General features: G+C 40.3%; 1 protein-coding gene across 1 annotated transcript; it reads left to right on the top strand.

The window, feature by feature from the left end:
- Positions 1-4,634: 4,634 nt before the first annotated feature.
- On the top strand, positions 4,635-9,795 carry LOC125267328. The gene is made up of 3 exons (XM_048188850.1): positions 4,635-4,778; positions 6,600-6,723; positions 8,428-9,795. Exons 2-3 carry the CDS (start codon positions 6,717-6,719, stop codon positions 9,426-9,428), a joined length of 1,008 nt encoding a protein of 335 aa, XP_048044807.1. The 5' UTR covers positions 4,635-4,778; positions 6,600-6,716; the 3' UTR covers positions 9,429-9,795.
- Positions 9,796-23,889: the final 14,094 nt, after the last annotated feature.

Below are 23,889 nucleotides of genomic sequence, written 5' to 3'. Positions count from 1 at the left end.
ATTTATTAACCCCTATTTTATTTTTTAGATTTAATGACTTTTTAAATATATAAAAGTGACATTGAGAGTAAACAGGAAAATCATTAGGAAGTCCTTGGGGGTGCTGTGCCAGTGCTAAGCAAATTTTTGGTGGGACTATAGCCCCAGAAAGCCCTGGCCTAATGCTGCCACTGTCAATAATAGAAGTGGTCTAAATATTTAAAAAAAAAATGTACATATATTTTTTGTGGTCTCAGGACCAAAAAAACATTTGTCCAATCATTGCATTTGGTCCGAATACGACGTCCTACCTGCCTGTCAACATGTATTTCCATATCTACGTGCACCCTGCTTGCGCAGACATCACACGTCTTCAGCACATTCCATGAGGCTATGCAGTTGTATATAAGTAACTGAGCGCCGCAAACAAACATCAGCCACCTTTTACAGGGGGTGATAGAGGGGCGTAGTTTGCAGAACTTCGCACATTGGATGAGAAGCGCCACATTTAAATAAGAAAAAACTTAATCATAATCCTCCATTATAATGCATTTTAATTGCCTCAAATCATTGTTAATGTAGGCTACACAAAGACTTCATCTTGTGTATTCATCTTCTGTATTGTACATTTTACACCCTAGTCTGTAAGACTGTACTACTTTTTAATATTAGTGCTAATATTGACCTACTATAAATTGGATGCCAGATATATTACTGTCACGGTTCATGGATTCACTCCCGAGTGTATTCTACCTGAGAGACTCATTGTCTCTTCACTCACATGGTCGAGTCGAAGGTCCGCACGGCCTTAGAAGGGGTAACGCCTCCGACCGGGTACCCGCAGAGTCGATTATTTGTGCCAGAAAGGTTACGTTCAGACGTTATCCAATGGGGCCATGATTCCAATCTGGCTTGTCATCCAGGGGTTAGTCGTACCAATTTTTGGTTAAGCAACGATTCTGGTGGCCCTGCATGGCTCGCAACGTTCGCAATTTTGTTTTGGCTTGCTCTGTCTGCGCTCGTGGTAAGACATCCAATCGTTCCCCAGAGGGGCTTCTTCAACCGCTGTCTGTCCCTTCGAGACCCTGGTCCCACATAGCGCTAGATTTCGTTACAGGCCTCCCTCCTTCACAGGGCAATACAGTGATTTTGACCGTAGTGGACCGGTTCTCGAAGGCGGCACATTCCATCCCCTTGCCTAAATTACCTACTGCCAAGGAGACAGCGGTTAGTGTCATCAATCACATCTTCCGTATTCATGGCCTACCTAGACGTGGTTTCTGACAGGGGATCCGAATTTACCTACAAATTCTGGAAGGAATTTTGTCGATTACTGGGAGCAACTGTTATTTTGTCAATCGGGCAAGCTGAGAGAGCCAACCAGGATTTGGAGAGAACGTTGCGATGTCGGGTTGTGCAGAATCCTTCCTCCTGGAGTCAGCAGCTTCCTTGGGTGGAGTACGCGCACAACTCGTTACCAGTGTCGGCTACGGGCCTCTTGCCTTTTCAGTGTAGTCTAGGTTACCAGCCACCTGTCTTTCCTAGTCTGGAATCCGAAGTTGTGGTCCCCTCCGCTCACGCCTTCGTCCAGAGGTGTCGTCACATGTGGAGAAGAGCCCGAGAGACTCTTCTTCAGGTGGGAGCACGTACCAAGGCCCAGGCCGATCGCCACCGGCTGAAGTCTCCCGTATACGTAGTTGGTCAAAAAGTGTGGCTTTCTTCCAAGAACATTCCGCTCCGCTCCGTTTGTAATAAGATGGCACCCACCGGTTCCGGTCCCCGCATCTCGTAGATGGGGAACCTGCTTATGTGGGCGTCACCCTATATGGTCTGATTGCGATCTGTTGCCAGCCGTGTCTTGTTAGTGTTTGCTATATATTGTGCGTGTCTTTATGTGGTCTTTGTCAGTTCGTTGTAGGCTGTCCCTGTGTCATGCACTCTGTTTGTCTCTTCCTGGTTCCTGGATTCTTGGATTGTCGTCGTGTGCCCTGCTTTCTGGGTTGGATTATATCTGGTCTCTGATACCCTCTGTAGCCCTGCGTCACCCTGCTCTGATCACTCTGCATGCCACTGACTCTGCACGCTTCAGTCTCTGCATCGGCTGTCCATTTGGAGTGAAGTTATTGTACAGCGAATTCTGTCAATAAATATTGTTATACTTGCAGTTGGATCGTCTGTCTGTGTTCTTTTCCTGACAATTATATTTTCTTTTAAGCTTAATTTATGACTGGATAATCTGTATTTTTTTTAGAGATAGATAGAGATCACAGTTCTCCCATGATTCTGAAAACAAAACAGACAACCAAACAAAATAATAGGTTCTGACAAAATGTTCTTTTAATGTTATAAATGAGTCGATTTATAAATGTCAATAGTTATAAATGAGTCTATTAAAAATATTTATTAATTTAAATGAATTAATTATGTGAAATCATTTGAAATTAATGAATGACGACTTGTTTCATTCAGAGTTTTTGAACAAATTTCATCATACAGTTATATTTCATCAATATACAATCTTTATCAAGTGTATCATTAGTTTCCAGTAGCGGCTCCTGACCTTAAATTTGGTAGGGCAAATTCTGGGTCTTAGAGCTAGTTTATGATAGTTTAAACAATTTTTGCAATATTTCTATTCTAATCGCTGAACACACACATAACACTTTTGGCAGACGTTGCGTTATTCGGCCTGAGGGTGACGTTCTAATGTTGACTGACACACACGACACACATAGTTTTAAAATATTACAAGTTGTCAGTGTTTTATTTGTTACACAATACCTAGAACTACCCAAAAATGTTCCCACTCAAATGAGGGAAACATATTTAATTCAAATGAAAACGACTTTTCCAAAAGAAAAATAGGCCGATTATCGATTTGTTTTTGTAATTTGGAAAATTGTATATTCATCAAACAAAATTGAGTAACTCTAAACCCAATTTTTCTAATTTCTAACAGCATTTAAAGTTTAAAGTAAAAAAAAAAAAAAAAAAAAAAAAAAAAAAAAAAGCCCAAACAACTGTGAAAATAAGCAGGACAGCCTGAACGAGCCGTGGCTGTTGGTTTCAAAGGTAATTTACTCATTTTGATTGTGAATGCCACAATATTGGTGTTTATAAGCAGACTATAAACTTTTGGCCTAATATTTTGTATGTTTGCAACAAAGGAACAACAATAGTGTCAGCTGAAAACACTATGAAGCTGTTTCAGACATAGCTTACATGAGCGCTGCGTTCTCTGAATCAGCGGTAGCGTAAAGGCAGGTTTAAATTAATATTCCCGCATGATCGTAACTTTAAAGGTTTAATAGACTACGGAATTGTTGTCATTTAGGAATAAAATCGTGAGTGTGTTTGAATCGAGATTGCAATATTTTAATGATTAATCATGCATGCATGCAAATGGACCTGTAGCCTATGTATTTTTGTATATTGTACATATTTGTAATACAAACACAGACCAAATATTTAAATGAGGAAGCTGCAGAAAATTTCTTACACTGCTAAGATTCTGTGTGGAGGTAGATGGACCCTCATCTGCATTTAAATCCCCAGCCATATTCTGTAAAATGACAATATCATTGTTTTAATTCTTTTATGTAAAAAAGGAGGAATTCATTATGCATCATACCTAAATGGGCCTCCCAACATTTTCAATTTCTGTCACAGCAGAAGTGGTCTCTTCATCTTCATCCTACAGTGCAAATAAGTAAGGGTGTATGGTCTAGTAAACAGAAATCTAAATAACTAAAGACAATAATCACTTACAACTGTAACAGGGTGTGGTGTGGTAGGAGGGTCTAATAATACAATTGTCACACACTGTAAAAAGTAATTGCTGAATCTACTTAAGAAAAACTTGTAAAATTAACTGATTTTGGAAAATTTGTTGATTTAACTTGATTAGGCTGTGTAGTGTGAACTTTTAGGTGGATGCAATAGTTAAACTAAGCAAATTTAGTACATAGTACTTAAGAATGTTGAGTGTGTTGTACTAAATGCATGTTCATTGTCGAAAATGTCTGGAGCAAGAATTTGTATGATAATGATAATAAAATTAATACAAATGTTACCCACAATTAGAAACAGATGTTAAGTTGATAATAGCCATTATTTATATATATGTATATATGTAGCCTATATATGTATAAATGTGTGTGTGTGTGTGTATATATATATATATATATATATATATATATATATATATATATACGTTCTGATATATATATATATATATATATATATATATATATATATATATATATTTCCTTTGTGAATCTCTTTTTATTCCTTCTCGGAAATAAAATACCACTATGATTTAAGCTTATTGGCAAGGCCATAATCAGCTGCTGCTGCTTCACAATCCATCATATTTGTATTAAAAGAGCTTGATATATTGAGCGGATAGAGTTAGAGGCGGCGCCATGCTCGGTGCGTCATCGACAATGTTATTAGGGGAGGGGCTATGCTCGGGGGTCCAAGTGCGTCATCAGACCCCCGTTTTAGCTCCGCCCAAAAAATCCTGAGCAGAGACTTGGTGAAAAACTGTTTAACGCTCTAACTTCACAATTAAGCATTACACAATTCACAGTATTTGTAATATGTTTCAGCAATACATTTGTAACATTTATAAAGTGTTTAGAAATAAAGAATTCTCAGAATTGACTTTACAGGGACTTACAGGCAATGCAGCGGCGCCCGCGCATGCGCAATGTTGCGGTACACAGGATTTTGAAGACGACGACGACGACGAAGAAACTTCAGTTCGCCTCGTGCTCTGGATGTGTCGGCACAACTAGGTATGCTCATGGTGATGGCCTATTTATAAACCAACGTTAAAAAATTAACTTAAATAGATTTTAATTTGCTCATTGTGTGCAAAGAGGAAAAGACAAAAAGGCACACTGATGCAGGATAGTTTTATGTCGAATGAGACCGTTTGAGATCAGTTGCTTATTAGCTAGGTTGCAAACATCGGTTTTTACTGAACAGTGGTTTCATGTACAGTTTGTAAGTTATTTTAATCGGTTGTAAGTACGTGGTTTATCATTTTTGATAAGTAAAAACCCGTGTAGCCAATACTAAACGAACATTCTAGAACGTTCGATGCTCACGTGTCGTTCACATGGAAATCGCATGCAATCACAATGCATGAATTAAGATAGCTTCATTAACACTCAATTATTACCCTATTTTGTCTTTTTATTTTGCGTCTGTAGACTTGAATTCATGCATTGGAAGTGCAAGTTCTGCTTGTTTTCGTGTGAAAAGAGGGCTCAGCTCTTAAAACATTACAGATTAAAACATGGAAGCTACACTCGAAGTACTCCGATTCCATGTCTCTACACTGATTGTCTGTGCTCATTCAAATCATTTAATGCACTAAAGGTGCACTTAACAAAAAATCATTCACATCAGGCACATGGTAGCCAATCCAGTCCATGTGATAACATCCCTTTGATATTTCACTGCCCACTTTGCAGTTTTGAGGAGCCCTGCACAGAGTCAATTTTTTTTTTCTCATTTGCGGCAGCATCTCAAAAATCATGAAACTGTGCTGTGTCCGTACAACAATTGCAATTTTGAGACCAATGTCTACTCTACATTTAATTCCCATAAATGTAGAGAGCATGGAGCGCTTGATCAAAGGCAGTTGAAATCTGGCATTCTCTTGCACGTTTCTACTCACAGTGTAGATAATGTGCAACAAGAAGAGCCTTTGAGCCCTGATCCTGTAGATGAACATGTGGAGGAAAGTTATATAGAGAGTGAAAACCTTGATGCATTGCATCATCAATTGGAACATAATTTAGCCTCTCTTTTTCTCAAAATGCAGGCAATTTTGCATGTTTCTGATTTGGCTGCGCAAGAAATAATTCAACAAATAAATCAAATTTTACTTTTTTCAGAGCCCCTTGTCTATCATGCTGTTCAGCAAATTCTTCTTGAACATGGACTGAGTGGCTGTGATTCACTAGTGAGAAAAATAGTAAATGCCGTAAAAGACAGTAACCCAATCTTGACTATGACTAAAGATGGTGAGCCTCTTTCCACAATAAGTAGAAGAGCATCATATTTTCAGAGTGAATTTCCGATTGTCGTGCCAATTGAATACAAGCTTGATTCACAGTCAGTCTCTTATGTGCCAGTTCTGCAAATGTTGCAGAAACTTCTAAATAGGGCTGACATTCTTAATAGGGTCCTTTGCAATGATCGATCCGTTAATGAATTCAAGACTTACAGAGATGGCACTCACTATCAAGAAAATGACTTTTTCAACACTGAGACCTTCAGGATTGTCCTGGGTCTTTATGTTGATGAATTTGAGCTTGCCAATCCTCTTGGCACTTCCCGAAAAAAACACAAAATGTTCGCTCTCTATTGGGTTCTAGCCAACCTACCCTCAAAAGATCGTTCATCACTTCAGTCAATTCAGCTAGCAATTTTATGCAGAGCTAGTGCAGTTAAACAACATGGTTACACAGACATCTTGCGCCCATTTGTTCAGGACCTTGAAACTCTTGAAAAGCATGGTGTATACATTGAACAGTTAGGAGACTCTGTGAAAGGAAGTGTGCTTTTTGTGTCTTCTGATAATTTAGGTGCTCATTCCTTTGCAGGACTACAGGAGAGTTTCACTGTTGAACACCCATGTCGGTTCTACTTTGCAAGCAGATCTGAAATCCAGGAGAAGGAGATCCGGTCAGGAGCATTTGAACTGCGAACCAAGCAGGAGCATGACAGGCAAGTGGCTGAAGTGCTACACGATGCAACTTTGGTAAAGCAGTATGGTGTGAAAGGTGGCTGTGTTTTAACTGAACGGTTAGAACATTTTCACACAGTTGGTGGTTTTCCACCTGACATAATGCACGACCTTATGGAGGGTGTCATCCCTACTGAAATGTCGTTGTGCATTAATGATTTGATCTCAAGGAAATTCATCTCTCTTGAATCCCTGAATCAAGCTATCAAGCAGTTTCCTTACAAATTCTCAGACAAAGTTGATCAGCCTCAAATCATCCCAGGTACATTTGCCTCAAAACGTACAATTGGGGGTAATGCCCATGAGAATTGGGCACTTATCAGGCTTCTGCCCCTCATGGTTGGCTTTGATATCCCTGAAAATGATAAAACATGGGAAATTGTGTTGCTTCTGAAAGATATTTTAGAAATGGCATTGGCTTTCAAGTTCACTGAGGATTCTCTTGATTTTCTTGACGCAAAGATCGCAGAACACAGGCATTTACTTCTAACAGTCTTTCCCCATTTCACATTGCGCCCTAAACACCACTACATTGAGCACTATCCGCAGCTCATAAGAATGTATGGACCACTAAGACATATGTGGACGATGCGATTTGAGGGAAAACATAAATTCTTCAAGCAGGTAATCCGTGACACCAAAAATTTCAAAAATGTTCCCCAAACTTTGGCTGTTCGCCATCAAAGACTGCTGGCTTACTACATTGACTCCCCCTCCTTTCTTAAGCCATCCATAGAGACAGAGAAGGTGATGGGTACTTTGATTTCAGCTTTCCCTGAGAACATTCAGGAATTCCTGAGACAAACATATTCAGTTCAGAACACTGTCCTCACAGCATCATCTGTGAGCATTGATGGAATCAAGTATAATCCAGATATGGTTGTATCTGTTGGTACTTGTTCAGGCCTACCTGATTTCAAACAGATTTTCAAAATTCTTGTCATCAGCAGTGATTTTCTGTTTGTGTGTAACGATTTGACATGTTGGTACATTGAGCACCTACGTTCTTTTGAACTGTGCAGTCATGTGCTATCACTGTCAATTATCAAACCCTCAGATTTGAATGACCCGTTTCCTTTGCCAGCCTATACACTTCGGGGCAGGACCTATGTTACTCTCAAACATTACATCATTTGCTAAATGAATGACAATTCAGGTTTTAAAGGGACTTCAGAAATTCAAAAAATTATCATTTACTCATTCTTATTCAGAAGACAAAAAGGCTTATTTTTGAAAAGATTTCTGACTGCTCTTGTCTTTACTATGTCAGAAGATAGGTATTGCTTCTCAAGCTTCAGGAGGACGCAAAAACATATGTCATTCAACTTCAGGTGTTCAAATAGTAGATTAATGGGTTTGTTGAGAAACAAACTAAAATGTAATTCATCATTTTCTTTAAACTGTCACATCCTGCATGCACTATTGAGAGAGCAGCAGTTAAATGCTTTTATTCAAGATTTATATACAGTAGAATTGATTAGATATTGAAGTTTATTTTTCAACAAACCCATTCATATGCTTTAAATTCTTAGACTGTATGGCACAAGTCACATGAAATTGTTAATGCCTTTGTGTAAAGTGTATTTAAATTAGGATGAGTGAAATTTTCCAAATCATATTTGCATTTTTGGATTGAGATATCACTTTAATTTAAGAAAACTAACTCAATTCTTTAACCTTTGTAGAGAGACCAAATATGGAGACAAGGACCATACTCCGAGTTATAGTTTGTGACAACGACATCAGAAAAATCGTACTTCCTTTGAAACCACAGACAGTTGACTCACTGTTGGAACAACTTGAAGAAAAGCTGGGACTTCAGTACAAGTTCACACTTCAGTTTGAGGATCCAGACTTCAACAATTCCCTTGTGAATCTTACCGACATTGCTGATTTGCCAGATAAACCCACACTGAAGATTGTCTCACTTGTGACGACACCAACCCCTAGCACAGCTGACACTGAAATCCTGTCTGTGGCTTCTGATGATCCATGTCATAGTCTACGTACTGCATGGCCAGAAACTTTCGAGATCCATAATTTTCCTGTTGATGTTGAATACAGATTACGTCAGGGAAATCTACAGTACATGCGAGATCAAACATATCTACAATTGTCAGGAGAGCTTAAGCATGAGATTCTTGAAAAACTCTCTGAGACAATATACAGTTACAAAGCTTACCCAAATAAGGAAGATTTCGAGGCTGTTGCTGCTGCTTTGATAAAAAAACATCCCTGCCTTACCCAGCCTGGCTCATCTAAGGGGTGGAATGGGTGGTATGATAGCCTTAGATGGAAAATGGGTAATTACCACTCAAAACTGCGTCGAGCTGGATGTTTGGAGGTATCCATAAATGGTGGAAAAAGAAGAGGACAGCAGCCTCAGAGAAACGTCAAAAGACCCAAGAGGTTTGAAATAAATTTCCTACCGAATTTCCCTGATGGTGAAGATGAAGCCTGCATGGAATCCAAAAGGAAAGAGATGGTGGAAGAGATGAAGAAACGTCGTCTTAATTCTGCACTGATAGCCCAGAACATGAATTCTACTTTTGCCTTGTGTAGAAAGGAATTGATAGAGAAGGAGCCTGCAGTGAAGAACACGGTGGAAAGGTGGCCAGCCCTCTTCACAAATGGTCAGGTGAGTAAATATTCTTGTTTGTTGGTTACATATATCATTTCATCTTGAACATTTTCTAAGCAAATTGATCATTAACCACTTTTCAGATTGATGTTTAAAGGGATAGTTCACCCAAAAATGAAAATTAGCCCATGAGTTACTCACCCTCAAGTCATCCTAGGTGTATATGACATTCTTCTTTCAGACGAATACAATCTGAGTTATATTAAAAAAGTTCAGGCTAATCCATGCATTGTAATGGCAGTAATAGTTGCTCTGTTTCTGAAGTCTATAAAAAGTGCATCTGTCTGTCAAATAACGTGCTCCTTGCGGCTCTGGGGTGTTGATAAAGGTCTTCTGAAGAGAATCGATGCGTTTGTGGAAGAAAAATATCCATATTTAAAACTTAAGTAAAGCCTCGGCCGACCGCCTTCTGTATTCAATTTAGGGAAAAAGTGTTGAGAGCCACGAGGAGCACATTATTTGATGGACAGATGCACTTTTTTTTTATGGACTTCAAAAACAGAGCAACTATTACTGCTATAATAATGCTTGGATTAGCCTGGACTAGGGCTGGGCGATATATCGCATGCGATTGTCACGCGCATTTCGTCAGTAAAGCCGGTTCCCTGATTACTGCTAAATCGCCATCACCTGCTTTCAAATGGAGCGGCATTTAATAGACAGAGCCGTAGTTCACTGATAAGCTACGCAATATCGTGTTCATTATCGAAGGCGATTCATCTGCGATAATGAACGTGATATTGCGTAGCTTATCAGTTCTTCTGGCTCCAGAAGGATTACACCTGATAAAACAAGAAGCTATTATATTACTTTTTTTTTTTTTTTTTTCCCAATATATTACCAGCCAATTATGTACATTACTACAGTGATATTAAGAAATGTATGAAGGCCAAAAAGTAAATGCTTGTTTATTTTTACAATATACCCAAAAGAATTTTGCATCACAATGAAAGGGGAAAATAGCCTAGGCTATCTTATAACTTTATAAGCAAGCTTCAAAACCTCCAACTCAGTTTCACTGAAGTACGTTGCTCGCTTTTTTCCTCCATGCGTTTCCATGGTGATTCCTGAAATCGGCGATCCATTGAAAATGTCCTTATGTACTCACTTTGCGCGCACATTAACTCTGGGTTACCAACAGGAGGTTGATTGAACTAACTCACAGGTATTTTGGAACCAACATACCAAGAGTAAGTTTTAGGGTAATCAACCGAGAGTTCAGGGTATATGTGATGGTAAGTTAACCTTGCTTTCTGGAATACACCCCAGTTCCTCCTAAACTAAAACAAGAAGCTTATGCTGTGTTCATGCCATGTCATAACTGTAATTATGAGATTTTACCTTTAGCTGTAATTACACGGCAAACCATGACGTTCTACCCGGATCTCCAGACTCTGATTTTTGCATTTCTATCTCCACACTATCAACAGCTAAATGAATCTGTAGCAGTCAGGTGGTACAAGTAAGAGCTCTGTAAGTTCTTTATAATGTTCATTATTATTGTAATGCTCTGTGCTTTGAGACATGAGGTTATTTAACACATCTCTCGTGGTGCTTTTCAGACTCTGCTGTGCACATTCATGTCTTTTGGAGGAGGCATGGCTTTGGAGAACGCTCTAAAGGGAGGGTGGGATCTTATGAAATGGAAGTAGTGAATTCAGTTTTGGGGTGGCACCTGGTGTGGCTAATCAGATGTCGGGGGTGTCTAGTGGGACTTATTGGGAAGATGTTAGTAAGTTTTATTGGATTTATTTATTTGCACAATGACAATTCAAAATGTATTAAAATACCTACATTAAGTGATATTTACTTTCGAGTTGAAAATATAATTTATTTGTAAAACTATGTAGTTGTGAGGATAAACCAGAATCACAGACAGATTAGCCTTTATTGCACAAATGATGAAATGGAACAATGCAGGTGAGTAAATGGCAAATAGTTACTACATGGTGGATAATGTTTCTCTTCTTTAACAGGTCTGCGATGAATGGTGATGATGACTAAATGACTGTTGAGCATGGTAAAGGTATCTCTTATCCACAGGGTTTTCAGGCACAAAGACGAAAGGAGATTGTGGGAGAGATGGAGACATAGAGGATCAACAAAGGATATATTAAAGGATTAGTCCACTTTTAAAAAAACTTTTTTTAAACTTTTGCTGATAATTTACTCACCCCCCATGTCATCCAAGATGTCCATGTCTTTCTTTCTTCAGTCGAAAAGAAATTAAGGTTTTTGATGAAAACAATCCAGGATTTTTCTCCATATAATGGACTTCAATGGGCACCAAACGGTTCAAGGTCCAAATGACAGTTTCAGTGCAGCTTCAAAGGGCTTTAAACAATACCAGACAATGAATAAGGGTCTTATCTAGCGAAATAAATAAATAAAAAAAGTTTAAAAAAGAAGCACAAATGCTCCCCTTGCTCTGTTCCACGATGCGCGTTTGTGACGTCACGTAATACGCAATTACGTTGAAAAGGTCACGCTTGACGTAGGCGGAAGTACCGAGTCGGTGTTTACCGATTGAACGTGCAAATACTAAGTCAAATGCCGTTTACAAAAAAAGGTAAAACAACAATGTTGGACGATTTTGAACTTCGAGGAGAGTTTTTCGCCCTGCCCTACCTTTTTGAACCGGAATACACAGAGGAAGAGACTGCTGCGGCGACACACACCTCTCAAGCATCGGGCAGACGAAGATCTAACGAGATGTGGTGGTGCACATGTGGCAAATGCCGTGATTCGTGACGTCACGTAATACGCAATTACGTTGAAAAGGTCACGCTTGACGTAGGCGGAAGTACCGAGTCGGTGTTTACAGATTGAACGTGCAAATACTAAGTCAAACTCGGTTTACAAAAAAAGGTAAAACAACAATGTTGGACGATTTTGAACTTCAAGAAGAGTTTTTCGCCCTGCCCTAGCTTTTTGAACCGGAATACACAGTGGAAAAGACTGCTGCGGCGACACACACCTGTCAAGCATCGGGCAGACAAAGATCTAATGAGACGTGGTGGTGCACGTGGCAAATGCTAACCATTGCCAACAGAGGAAGAATCTCAATGCTGCCACGAATGGACCATTTCAATCACACCATTAGAATCAGTCGGTGAGTCCCTGTTTCCATCTCACTGCATTACTGCACAATGGTGGTGACATTCGGCGGCTGTCCGCCGCGTCATGTACATTGTTTTACATTAAATGTATATTATATTTCTCTCAAATCGTTGTTAATGTACATACTGACTTCACCCTGTGCTGCAAGATACATTAGTTTTACATTTTTAGTTTAACAGCTTCAATAAAGTCTAAAAATGTATAATAAATGTAGCCTTTTCTTTCCTTTTGCTTTGTTGTGCCATTTTTCCATGTACACTAACCTCAGTGCGAAATATTAAGGCATAGATAGGCATATGTAACATTTTCCTGTTTATGTAAAACACTTTCATTGTGCAACTCTTCTATCAGGGGTCGATTCAAAATTGAGCTCGCGCATATATAATGTGCGCGGCCAGTGTGCGATACCTGTCAGTTGTCAGAGACGCGGCGCCAAGCTTCGCGTCCGGTGTGCGACCCCTTTAGAGGGGGTTTTGTTTTGATGGAGAAGGGTATGACAGTCTGATGGCACTGACAACACAGGATGGAAGAACCATTAGTTGTTTTACCTTTTTTTGTAAACGGCATTTGACCAAGCCTGCGTCTCAATGTGCATACTATCCATACTAAATAGTATGTGACATTTGTAATTTTCAATACTATTTAGGGCGAATAGGGTGGATGGTATGCATATTGGGATGCAGGGTTAGTATTTGCACGTTCAACTTGTAAACACCGACTCGGTACTTCCGCCTACGTCAAGCATGACCTTTTCAACGTAATTGCGTATTACGTGACGTCACAAATGTGCATCGCAGAACAGAGCAAGGTGAGAATTTGTGCTCATAAAACTTAAACTTTTTTATTTTTATTTTTTTAAATGGCCGATCGTTTCACTAGATAAGACCCTTATTCATCGTCTGGTATCATTTAAAGCCCTTTGAAGCTGCAATGAAACTGTCATTCGGACTTTGAACCGTTTGGTGCCCGTTGAAATCCACTATATGGATATAGCCCGTAGATCACTGATAAGCCACGCAATATCGCGTTCAATATCGATATGTATCGCGGTCGATATTGAACGCGATATTGCGTGGCTTATCAGTGATCTACGGCTCTGTCTATTAAATGCCGCTCCATTTGAAAGCAGGTGATGGCAATTTAGCGGTAATCAGGGAACCGGCTTTACTGAAGAAATGCGCGTGACAAAAGCATTCGATACATCGCCCAGCCCTACTGCAATGTTTTCATCAAAAACCTTAATTTCTTTTCGACTGAAGAAAGAAAGACATGGACATCTTGGATGACATGGGGGTGAGTAAATTATCAGCAAAAGTTTATTTAAAAGTGAACTAATCCTTTAATAAGAGCATGTAAAGTGTCTGTTTCCACATTATTTTTATTTTTATTTTTTTTGAGCCAACACATTGAGTGCAATATAAAGAGCATATTTCTATAAACATGGCACATGTGTTTTAAACTATCTATGTTAAGACATTTAATTGGCTTTATCATAGACACTCTCATGTCATGAACCTTTAACTATCCATTTAGATGGACATCTGTATTTGCCTGAATTACCCTTCCTTTTACCCTTTGCCTGACTCTCACTTTCCTAATGTACAGTAATGAAAGGCCCCACCACAATTAATTTTGCTGTTTTATTTACAAATACATTCTAAAAACTTAAACTATGATGTACCCAGTTTCTTTTGGTGAAGCATGTTTACACTTAAAAGGTCTGAGTAAATGTCAATGCTGTGAAAACAATTAAATATACCTAATGAATTGCGATTAATAATTTTGAAATAAGTGATAATTGTAGTTCCTGAAACTGATCAGTATAATTTATCCATTCTCAAATATTTTGATTTAACTTTATTCAGAGATTTTATTGAGGAAGCATAGTTATTGCATAGTTATTTACAAAGCCACTGAATTATCTTTAGAGTGTATTTAACTTTGTTTGTTTGTTTGTTTTTAATACAAACAGTGGTTCCCTTTCAAGGGAACTCGCGCTGCGTTGCCGCTATGGGAATGCCTCTGCGTGATGTCGTCGTGAAGCACGCATGCAATCTGTCCAATCAGGAGACGGTACGTCATAGGCGGGTGACGTCACCGACCAGGAACCATAAAGCCGCCCCAAACGCACTCACATTCAGCTTGTCTTCAGCAAGCGCTACATGTGATCTTGTCTGTCTTATTTATTGTTGTCTGTCTATATATATCAAACTGATATCATGGCGAGCGAACAGCAGCAATTTAGGAAGTGTGTTCACCCTTGTCCGCGTTTTATCATGGCTGGGGATTCACACAACCTTTGTGTTGTTTGTTTAGGAGTGCAGCATGCCCAGGCAGCTCTCGAGGGAGCTGCTTGTGAGCACTGCGAGCAGTTTCCTGTGTGGAAGCTGCGCTCCCGCCGGGCCGTCTTCGAGGAGACTGGCTCGGTTCGTGTGCCTCAGGGCTCGGGCCCCGCTTCTGCTGAGGCAGGGCGGCGTCTCATGTCCTGGGGCTCGCAAATGGATGTAGCAGTAGGGTTAGAGACGGGCCCAGCCTTAACTCTGCCTTCACCTGCTGCATCCAGTGTGTCAATTCGGAGGCAGGAAGCATGCGTTGCGGTTTCTTCCACTCCGGTTGACACTGTTACATTAATGGCGTCTAGTTCTGAGGAATTAGATGTTGTTAGTGTAGCAACGGGAGAGACCGAAGACTCGCCACTTCCCTCTCCCGTAAGCAATGAGCTTATGGAGGTGCTTACTCGTGCTGTCGCCAAGCTGAATATCGAGTGGCCAGCCGAGAAGCAAGAGCAGCAGACCCGCAGTAAACTCGACGGACGGTTTCTACCGTCAAGAGCTGCTCAATCTCCATGTCGGGCACTACCGTTCTTTCCTGATCTCTGTAATGACTGAGGCAAATCAGACACAATTATTGGTTAGTTAACCAATAGTTTTAAGCTCACTCTGGAGTCTGTCCCCATCCCCCGGGAATTTTTCAGTTACAAGTTTATTGCGCCGAGGAATGCGGTTGCCGCATGGAGAACAGAGTAGAGACACAGAAAATCTGCATCTTCCCTGCATTTTCCACACAGAACACAGACTCTATGGCATTAATGTATAGACAGACTGTGCTATAAATGAATCCTTCTCAGGAAATGGTATCCATTATTACTGATGTGTTATTGTACTCATTGTATTTACATGTTTGATGATTGTTAAATGTTATGACCTGCACGGTAACTTCAATCATGCCATGTTTTGTGTCTATACGTTCGTAGCGGGAAGATTTAAATGCTTGTGTATGCGGTACATCCATACCTGTGCAACACATCAGTATTAAAAGAATCTTTAATAGTTCTGATTCAAGAACTCAGCTTGTTAATCTTTCTGGGTTGTAAAAGCCCTGACAGGAGGGGTGTTGCCACCCAGAATTACAACATCTTCATTGGTCCGGTCAACAACTGAGAGGTGTGACTTTGACCACAGGTTAAAAACCAGCGAACAGTGCCACTCCCCCTCTTTTTCTCCTTGCTTCTGAACGACCGAATCGATCTCCTTGCGGCCGGCCTAGGCCAGGCCTGCAAGGCCTGTAGGCCTCGGCCTACAAACGAGCCATGTGCTCCTCATCCAACATGGAAAAACTGGCAATAACTTCGGACTGAATCACCCAAGATCTCTCCTCAGATGGCAGAACCGATGCTCCTCAGCCTAAGGGCATCTTGCAAGTATCGTACATTTTAACACTAAACAGCGAGTTAGTATTAATTTGTAAGACTTACCTTGCTATTGCTGAAGAAACTGATGATTCCTTTCCAGATTGCCTTTGACATTTCATGTAGCTCTAGTAACAGCATCTCTTCCGGTTCAACACTATCATTACTCATTCTGACTTGCGTGTGTGTGTGTGTGTGTGTGTGTGTGTGACCCTTTATGTATGTTATGTTATGTGTTTGTTAGTTTAGTTATGTGTTTGTGAGTTAGTTAATAAAGATTGTGCACAATACACGTTTGGTTCTGACTCCGTCTGCTAATTAATTGCCTCTTAAGTGATAGATCCGGACTACGTGCTCTGAGTAGTACAGTACAATAAGAAATATTATTTTTCCATAACTTGGAAATTGACATTTCTTAGAATTAATAAACAATCAACACTGAGCGTTCACTGGACGAACAGGTTAACTGATTGTAATGTTAATTTTAATGTAGCTACGTCCAGTTAATCTGATTAACTGATTTGCATATTCATAATTAATCATAATTAATAATCATAATGAGTTATGAATAATTATTAATATTTCCCCTTTGAGTTAATTTTCGCTACATCTCCACACTGAGGTGTCGAGATCATGGAAAAGACCAGTATCTTCCAGTGTCTTCACACCCCAAACATCTACATACAGCAGTGTTCTGGGGATGAAGAAGCACGGGTATGGGGCGATGCCAAGAGCTGAAGAGATGCTTGCGAGCCATCTCTCTCCTCAAGCGGCATCGTCCCTAAAAGCCCCGACATTGCCCACTAAACCGCTGAAAACGACCTCAGCATTAGTGGGCAAAGCGTACTCGGCAGCAGGTCAAGCTGCGGCATGCTTGCATACAATGGCTATTCTCCAAGCTTATCAAGCAGACCTGCTGAGAGATTTGGGTAACAGTGATGAGGTGGGGGCGGAGTTCATCCACGAGCTCCGGCAGTCGGCAGATTTAGCTCTCCGGGCCACTAAGGAGACAGCCAAATCCATCGGCCAGTCTATGGCAGCCCTAGTGGCCACGGAGCGTCATCTCTGGCTAAATCTGTCCGACATTAAGGACAAAGATAAGTCCTTCCTGTTGGATGCCCCACTGAATCCTTCTGGCCTTTTTGGTGATGCTGTTAACACTGTCACTGAGAGGTTTCAGGAGGCGAGGAAGCAGGCTGCTGCTATGCAGCAGTTTCTTCCTCGCCGTTCCCAAGTCCCTTCGGCTGCCGAGCAGCCTGGGCGAAGGTTAACGCGTGTATGCCTTTTCAGCGTCTTTGAATGTTCACTTAATTTCACTCGTTTAATCTGACTCCAATTTCAAATGATTATTACTCTTAGGTTGTGTTTCCAATTAGAAATTAATCATTTGTTATGTATTAATTTAGATATTCAATTATTCTGATTACCTTATATCTTCAATTATTTTGTTCACTGCAGTCCCGGTATCGCTTTAGAAGAGTTACTTCGGCCGACTTGAGCACTCTTCCCGGACACAAACTCGTCAGTCTGACCTTAAACATTGGATGCAGGGTAAATATCTACCTTTAAGTCGGTCGCGCTCTGCTTACTCGTAACAAAAAGCATTGTTTTTTATATATTTAGGAAAACTGCAACTTATTTAAGGCAGTGATAGTCAGAAATTGAAATGGACTTAATTGACGTGCCCCATGCTCCATCTATTAAACCTTTCGTATGAACAATCCTGAACACAGATTTGAGGTAATACCTTCGCTTTGATCTACTAGAAATAATGGATTAAGAATAATACAGAATCAACCAAATATAACATTTTATTTGTCAAGTAAAAATATGTCATGCCAATTACATTACAATTAGAAGCCAATTCAGAAATGTTAAATGCATAACATCGATTACTCAAAGAAATGCATATATATACACACAGTGATGCGTGAATGTCTTCAGACATTCACCCATCTCTGTATGGGGGTTCTGGTAACAGAAGTTCCCACATGACTGCTTTGCTCTTTACCTTTTATACCAGGACCAGAACAAAAGGATCATAAATGTTTATTACACCAACACCTGTTTTGGGGGAGAGGAGAAGAGACACCACCCAAAAAGAGGACAGAATTTTCCTTAGTTTTCCATCTTCTTCATAATTCTAGTGACTGTTGTGAAATTGAGACCATTTTACCAATCACACCTGAGACATTTAAAATGATACCAAACATGAAAAGGGAAAAACAATAAATACACAAGTTACATTATACGTGTTGAATAACTTTCAGTCAGGGGGAAGGAGAGTTTGTGTGTGTGTGTGTGTGTGTGGTGGGGGAGGCGTTGTCCTTTTGGGGTTAGGGCAAGGCGTTGCCTCTTGCGATTTCTCTGAGATCTTCTTCTCTAGGCGAGTTTTATTTCTTTATTGCAGGATGCTTGATCTCAGTTTTCGTTTAGCAGGAAAATCAAGCCTTACACACCGTTGCTGATGCAGGAGTGTCTGATGATCCAAGTACAGAGAGCAGTGCCAATAAAGAGGGCATCATAGGAGGGAGACTGCCCATTCCTGGAGCCAAAGCTCGAAAAAGAAAGATAAAGTCTTGCAAAGCTGATGTTGACATCCAGGCATACATGATGGACAACAGAATGATGCTGACAGAATTGCATAGAGCTGAACAGAGCCAGGTGGCTCAAGAGGTTGCCTGTTTTGAGAGAATATTGAAGGCACAACAGGAGGCTGAGGAGAGAAGGTTCCAGGTGATGCAGGCACAGCAACAGGCCACTAACCAGATGTTTCTGCAACTAATCGGCACTCTAGCAAGTGTGCTGAATCCTGGTCAGCATCCACCTCATTCCTCAACAATGCCAGCCTGGACCACGACACCCCCACCAACATCAATCCCTAGTGCTTGGTCCTTGTCCCACCTGTTTCAACCAACTGCCCTGCTGCCAATGAATAATCCACATCACCACCGGCAATCAGAATCTCCATCCACCCAAGATGAACATCCTAGCACTTCATCCATTATACATGACATTAATAGTACACACTACTACAACATGTATTTTTTGTTTTGTTTTGTTTTTTTTGTTGTTGTTTTTTGTTTTTGCAATCTAGGAAAGGCTTTGTTTGTGTAGGCCTTTAATGTGCAGTCATTTTGCTTTTTGAATTATGGAAGAAATTAATGTTCTCTGTTTAGTGTTCTGAAGAATATACTTCATCAGAAATGACTACCCTGAGTTTACATTTCCCAGAAATATTCTACCTCATTTTCATTATTTTATTTTATTTTTTTAAACTTCTGGAATACACAAGGAGGATATATGTTACAAAGTAAAAAGAGGACTGTTTTTTTGGCACAACACACATTGTACTTAATTTAATATTTAGCATTTTTTTATATAAATGGCTTAAATGTTGTTTAACTGTAAAATATGTTTATTTTCTAATCATAATGTTTTTGTAGCTAACATTTATGGCAAAGTTACATTTGTCTGAAGTTAAACAGGCAAGTTTGGTGTTAAGAATGTTCTATTTTTTATATTTTTTAAAGGGTTCACCCAAAAATTAAAATTCTGTCATTTATTACTCACCCTCATGCCGTTCCACACCCGTAAGACCTTCGTTAATCTTCGGAACACAAATTAAGATATTTTAGTTGAAATCCGATGGCTCCTTGAGGCCTCCATAGGGAGCACTTCCTCTCTCAAGATCCATAAAGGTACTAAAAACATATTTAAATCAGTTCATGTGAGCACAGTGGTTCAATATTAATATTATAAAAAATATTTTGGTGCGCCAAAAAAAACAAAATAACGACTTATTTAGTGATGGCCGATTTCAAAACACTGCTTCGTGAAGCATTGGAGCATAAATGAATAAATGAAGGTCTTACGGGTGTGGAACGGCATGAGGGTAAGTAATAAATGACAGAATTTTCATTTTTGGGTGAACTAACCCTTTAAGAACTGTGATTGTGTTTACACGTATAACATGGCTAGTCCAGTGGCCTAGCAACTGTTAGCAGGCAGTTGAAGGACTAGCTGGAGGCAAAACTCCCTAAGACCACCACTTACGCACTGAAATAATGGCATAGTGCATTTAGCTTACTGTGTTTATGTGTGGTCTTTCCCATGGGAGTTGGGAAGTTGAGTTGCTGTGGTGTTATTGCTCCTCCTTCTGGGTAAGGTTTCATGAGCCAAGTTAGTAGAGGGTAAGCCGAATCACCCAAAAGAAAAAGAGGCACATTGACCCCCTCAAACGCTTCAGTCCAATGAGGTAAAAGAGTGCCTGCACTGCCACGCTCATAGAATGACGATAGGGAGAAAACATGGGCATCGTGTATCTTGCCTGGTCGCCCAACATTAATATCCCAAAATCTCATCCTATGGTCCACCACACCTTGCAGAATGATGGAATAGTCTCCAAGGACTTCCAGGCACCAACACAGCATAGTGAGAATGTTTAATGAGAACTCACAGAAAACTATTTCAAAGAGAAAGAGAGGGCATGACATTACCTGAGAGATCGTTGGTAATATTTTCGGAAGAGGAGCATGTCAGAGTTAAGAAGAATTAATACACCCCTCCGCTTGAAGTGACGAGTGATGCGCGCTTGCCGTTTGCAGTGCATTAGAACGTTGTTTTCAAGCCGCATCCGTGCTTCATTATAGAATTGTATTGTTTGCATATTGTGGTGTATACAAACAATGTAATAGATTATTGCCAGGGACAAAACCAGCCCACGCAGTCGTTTCTCTATAGTTGTCTCCATGTTGTTTGCTGGCTTTTCCTCTTCTGTTGGAATTTTCCCGCACGTAAATTCTAACCAATCGAAAAGCAGTTTAGGAAATACGCCATGGCCAATGATTGATGTGGATGTTGTCATGTGACTAAATTTTGGTTCGTTTCAACTGGTTCGGACCAAAGCAATCAGTGTGGTGTGAAAAGGAACCAAAAAAGCTGAAAAATGCTACAATGTATAATTGTTTGCCCTTGGTTCGGACCAAATGAACCGAACTAGAGATGTGAAAGCACCCTTAGATCCTAAGGGGAGAAACATTTTTGCAGCATTTATAAGTGGTCGAAAATTGTTTGCTATAGGTTTTTACTAATAAAAAAAAATCATGATTTATACTAAAAACCTTAACATTTTTCCCGGGACGAAGCAAAACACCAAGTTAGGCAAATGTAACGTTAGCTCACAATGTCTTTACTTACAGATTCAGGCATTTTCTCCCACACCACACGCACTTCCCACCCACAGCATTTCAAATATCTCACGCTGTATACACAGTAAAGGAGGCATTCATTTTAAATTAGATTTATTACGATTACGTTAGTATTCATATTCACAAACAACATTAGCTCTAAAAACACATTCAAATGTTGCATAATTTAATATATAAATTAAAACTAATTTCCAACTTCAACCTACCTTACAGTCCGGGGAGAAAATGGCAATCGAGCAGAAAGTTCAAAATGCTCATGCGTCGTGACGTCAGAAAAATGTCTGACGCGGGATCCTTAAAGCAGTAGCTGGGTGCAAGTGAGATGTTTGAGTAGTTGTGAATTTAGTGTTTAAATTGAAAGAGTGTACAATACTGAGTTAAAATTCGGAAAGCAGAAAGACAAAGTAGACTCAAATAGTTATAATAATCGAACATACACCTATATTCACTTTTTACAGTGTAGCTAGAGGGGTTGGGGTTGGAACATTAATTAAAACATTAATACTACTACTACTATTTAATAATAATAATAATAATAATAATAATAATAATAATAATAATAATAATGTCCAGCTGGTTCATCTCACTGAGTTCCAACAAGTTGGAGTTTTTATCTACACACTCAGGTAGCAGGATTTTTATTTATTTTTGTTGGATTAGAGGGAAGGGTAATGAGGAGCATGAATGCTATGTAAATAAAGTGTTTAATGAGGGGGCAGATGGATTGACATAGCCTAGTCTAAGGTCCACCAGTGGGAAAATGAAGCTGATCAAAAATCAACATTGAATCAATGTTTGTCTTGAAATATCAACGATGATCCAATATTATTTAGCATTGAATTTTCAATCCCAAAATGATGATTCTGATGGAATTTCAACATTGAATCAATGTCACTTTGCTATCTGGGTAGTTTGTTACAAACCCATTTTGATGAGGCCTTGTGTTTGTTAAAGGCCTTCTGTGTCAAGCCGCGTAGTTGGTGAATAGGCGTTGTGTGGGGGCAGGCCGTAATGCCTAAATGGTGACTTAAAATCGGATGTAGGTTTTGGAGGAAAAGGCTCTTGAAGCAGGTATCCTGCTCCATCCCAGGCTCGTTGCGAGCTACAAAGTAAGCTTGTCTGAGTCTGTGGTAGTCGACGTAGGGAATGTCATGTCTTCTTGACGATGGCTTGTTTCAACTGCTGGTAGTCGGATTGGATGTTTTCTGGCTGCCAAGTCAGAAAGTGTCACAACTCTGGTCCAGAAGTAATCCAGAGAAGATAGAGTCTATCTTGGTGATTCATAAAGACTGCAGGTGAAAGTCAATGTCTCATAGGTAGGCATGGACGTCGTGGTCTCCGGCAAGCTCTGGTGTGAATGCAGGAATGTGCCTGGCCATTCGTTAGAGGTCTTTGATTGTCACTTCATGTGCCATTTCAGGGTCTGTCTGAATTCATCTTTTTCCTTCTGCAGCTGCAGAGGCTCTCAGGAAATGGGCTGGTGAAGTGTTTAGCAGAGGGCTTTGGCTTCTCCCCCCTTTGTGTCTGTGTGCAGCGTTGGGGGAGTTTGTGCTGCTGATGTAGGATGCCCTTTTCTTGTAGGGTCCGTTTGCAGTTGTTAGCACTGTTTCAGTTCCTTTTGGACCATGTTAATCTCCTCTTTGATGCTGCAGAACTGCTGAGTCAAGGTCTGGACTTCAGCTCTGGCTGCATGCAAATAGCCTTCAAGGGCCTAAACCTTAGCATCTCTATCATTAAGTTCCACATTAGCTGTTTTTAACAATGTCTTTGTGTGAATCAGTTCTCTTTCAACATCTTGTTTGGTGCCATTTTCCAGCTGCTTTCGGTGCCCAGCAGCTGTCAGAGCCTCCCGAAGACTGGTAATCTCCTTCGGTTGTTCCATTCTGTAGGAGTCTTTGCACATGTCTGATGTCTTCTCTCGCTGAGCGGAGTGGAGCTCTGTGACTTCCAGTTTTAGTTCATTTAACTCCTGTCAGAGCCCCATAAGAGAACGGGCCAAGGAGAAAATGATGCTAGTCAGCTCTTCCTTGCTTAGGCTGGGTGTCAGGAGTCCACTTGTGTTGCTGTCTCATTGTTCCTTTCTCTGCCGCTGCAGGTCATTGGCTGCTTCAGGCTGAAGAATGTCCATCGCACTGCTCTGCTGGATCTCCAGACGGTGCTGGTGGGGGGCAGGGCTAGAAGTCTGAGGCATACTGGCACCCTTGTGAACACGGGAGAGAAATGGCAAAGGCAAATGCAAGTTCGTACAGAGGTGGTAAGCCATGTGTGGGGAAATGGCTATGTGGGCCATGTAAGGTATGAACAGCTGATGTGGGGGCATCTAGTCAGGGTGCTAAGCTTTTGTGTTGGTGAACACAAAGAAGTTGAGTATCTGTGACGACGGGTTGTACATGTAGTCAAACTATTAGTCAAAACTGATGGTTCTCACGGGTTTGGTCACTATGAGGGTAACAAACAAAACAACTGGAGAAAGGAAGAAGAAAAAAAA

The sequence above is a fragment of the Megalobrama amblycephala genome, linkage group LG1 (assembly GCF_018812025.1).
Source record: "Megalobrama amblycephala isolate DHTTF-2021 linkage group LG1, ASM1881202v1, whole genome shotgun sequence".
NCBI lineage: Eukaryota > Metazoa > Chordata > Actinopteri > Cypriniformes > Xenocyprididae > Megalobrama > Megalobrama amblycephala.
The sequence above is the reverse complement of the archived record's forward strand: the minus strand, read 5'-3'. Positions and strand labels throughout refer to the sequence as shown.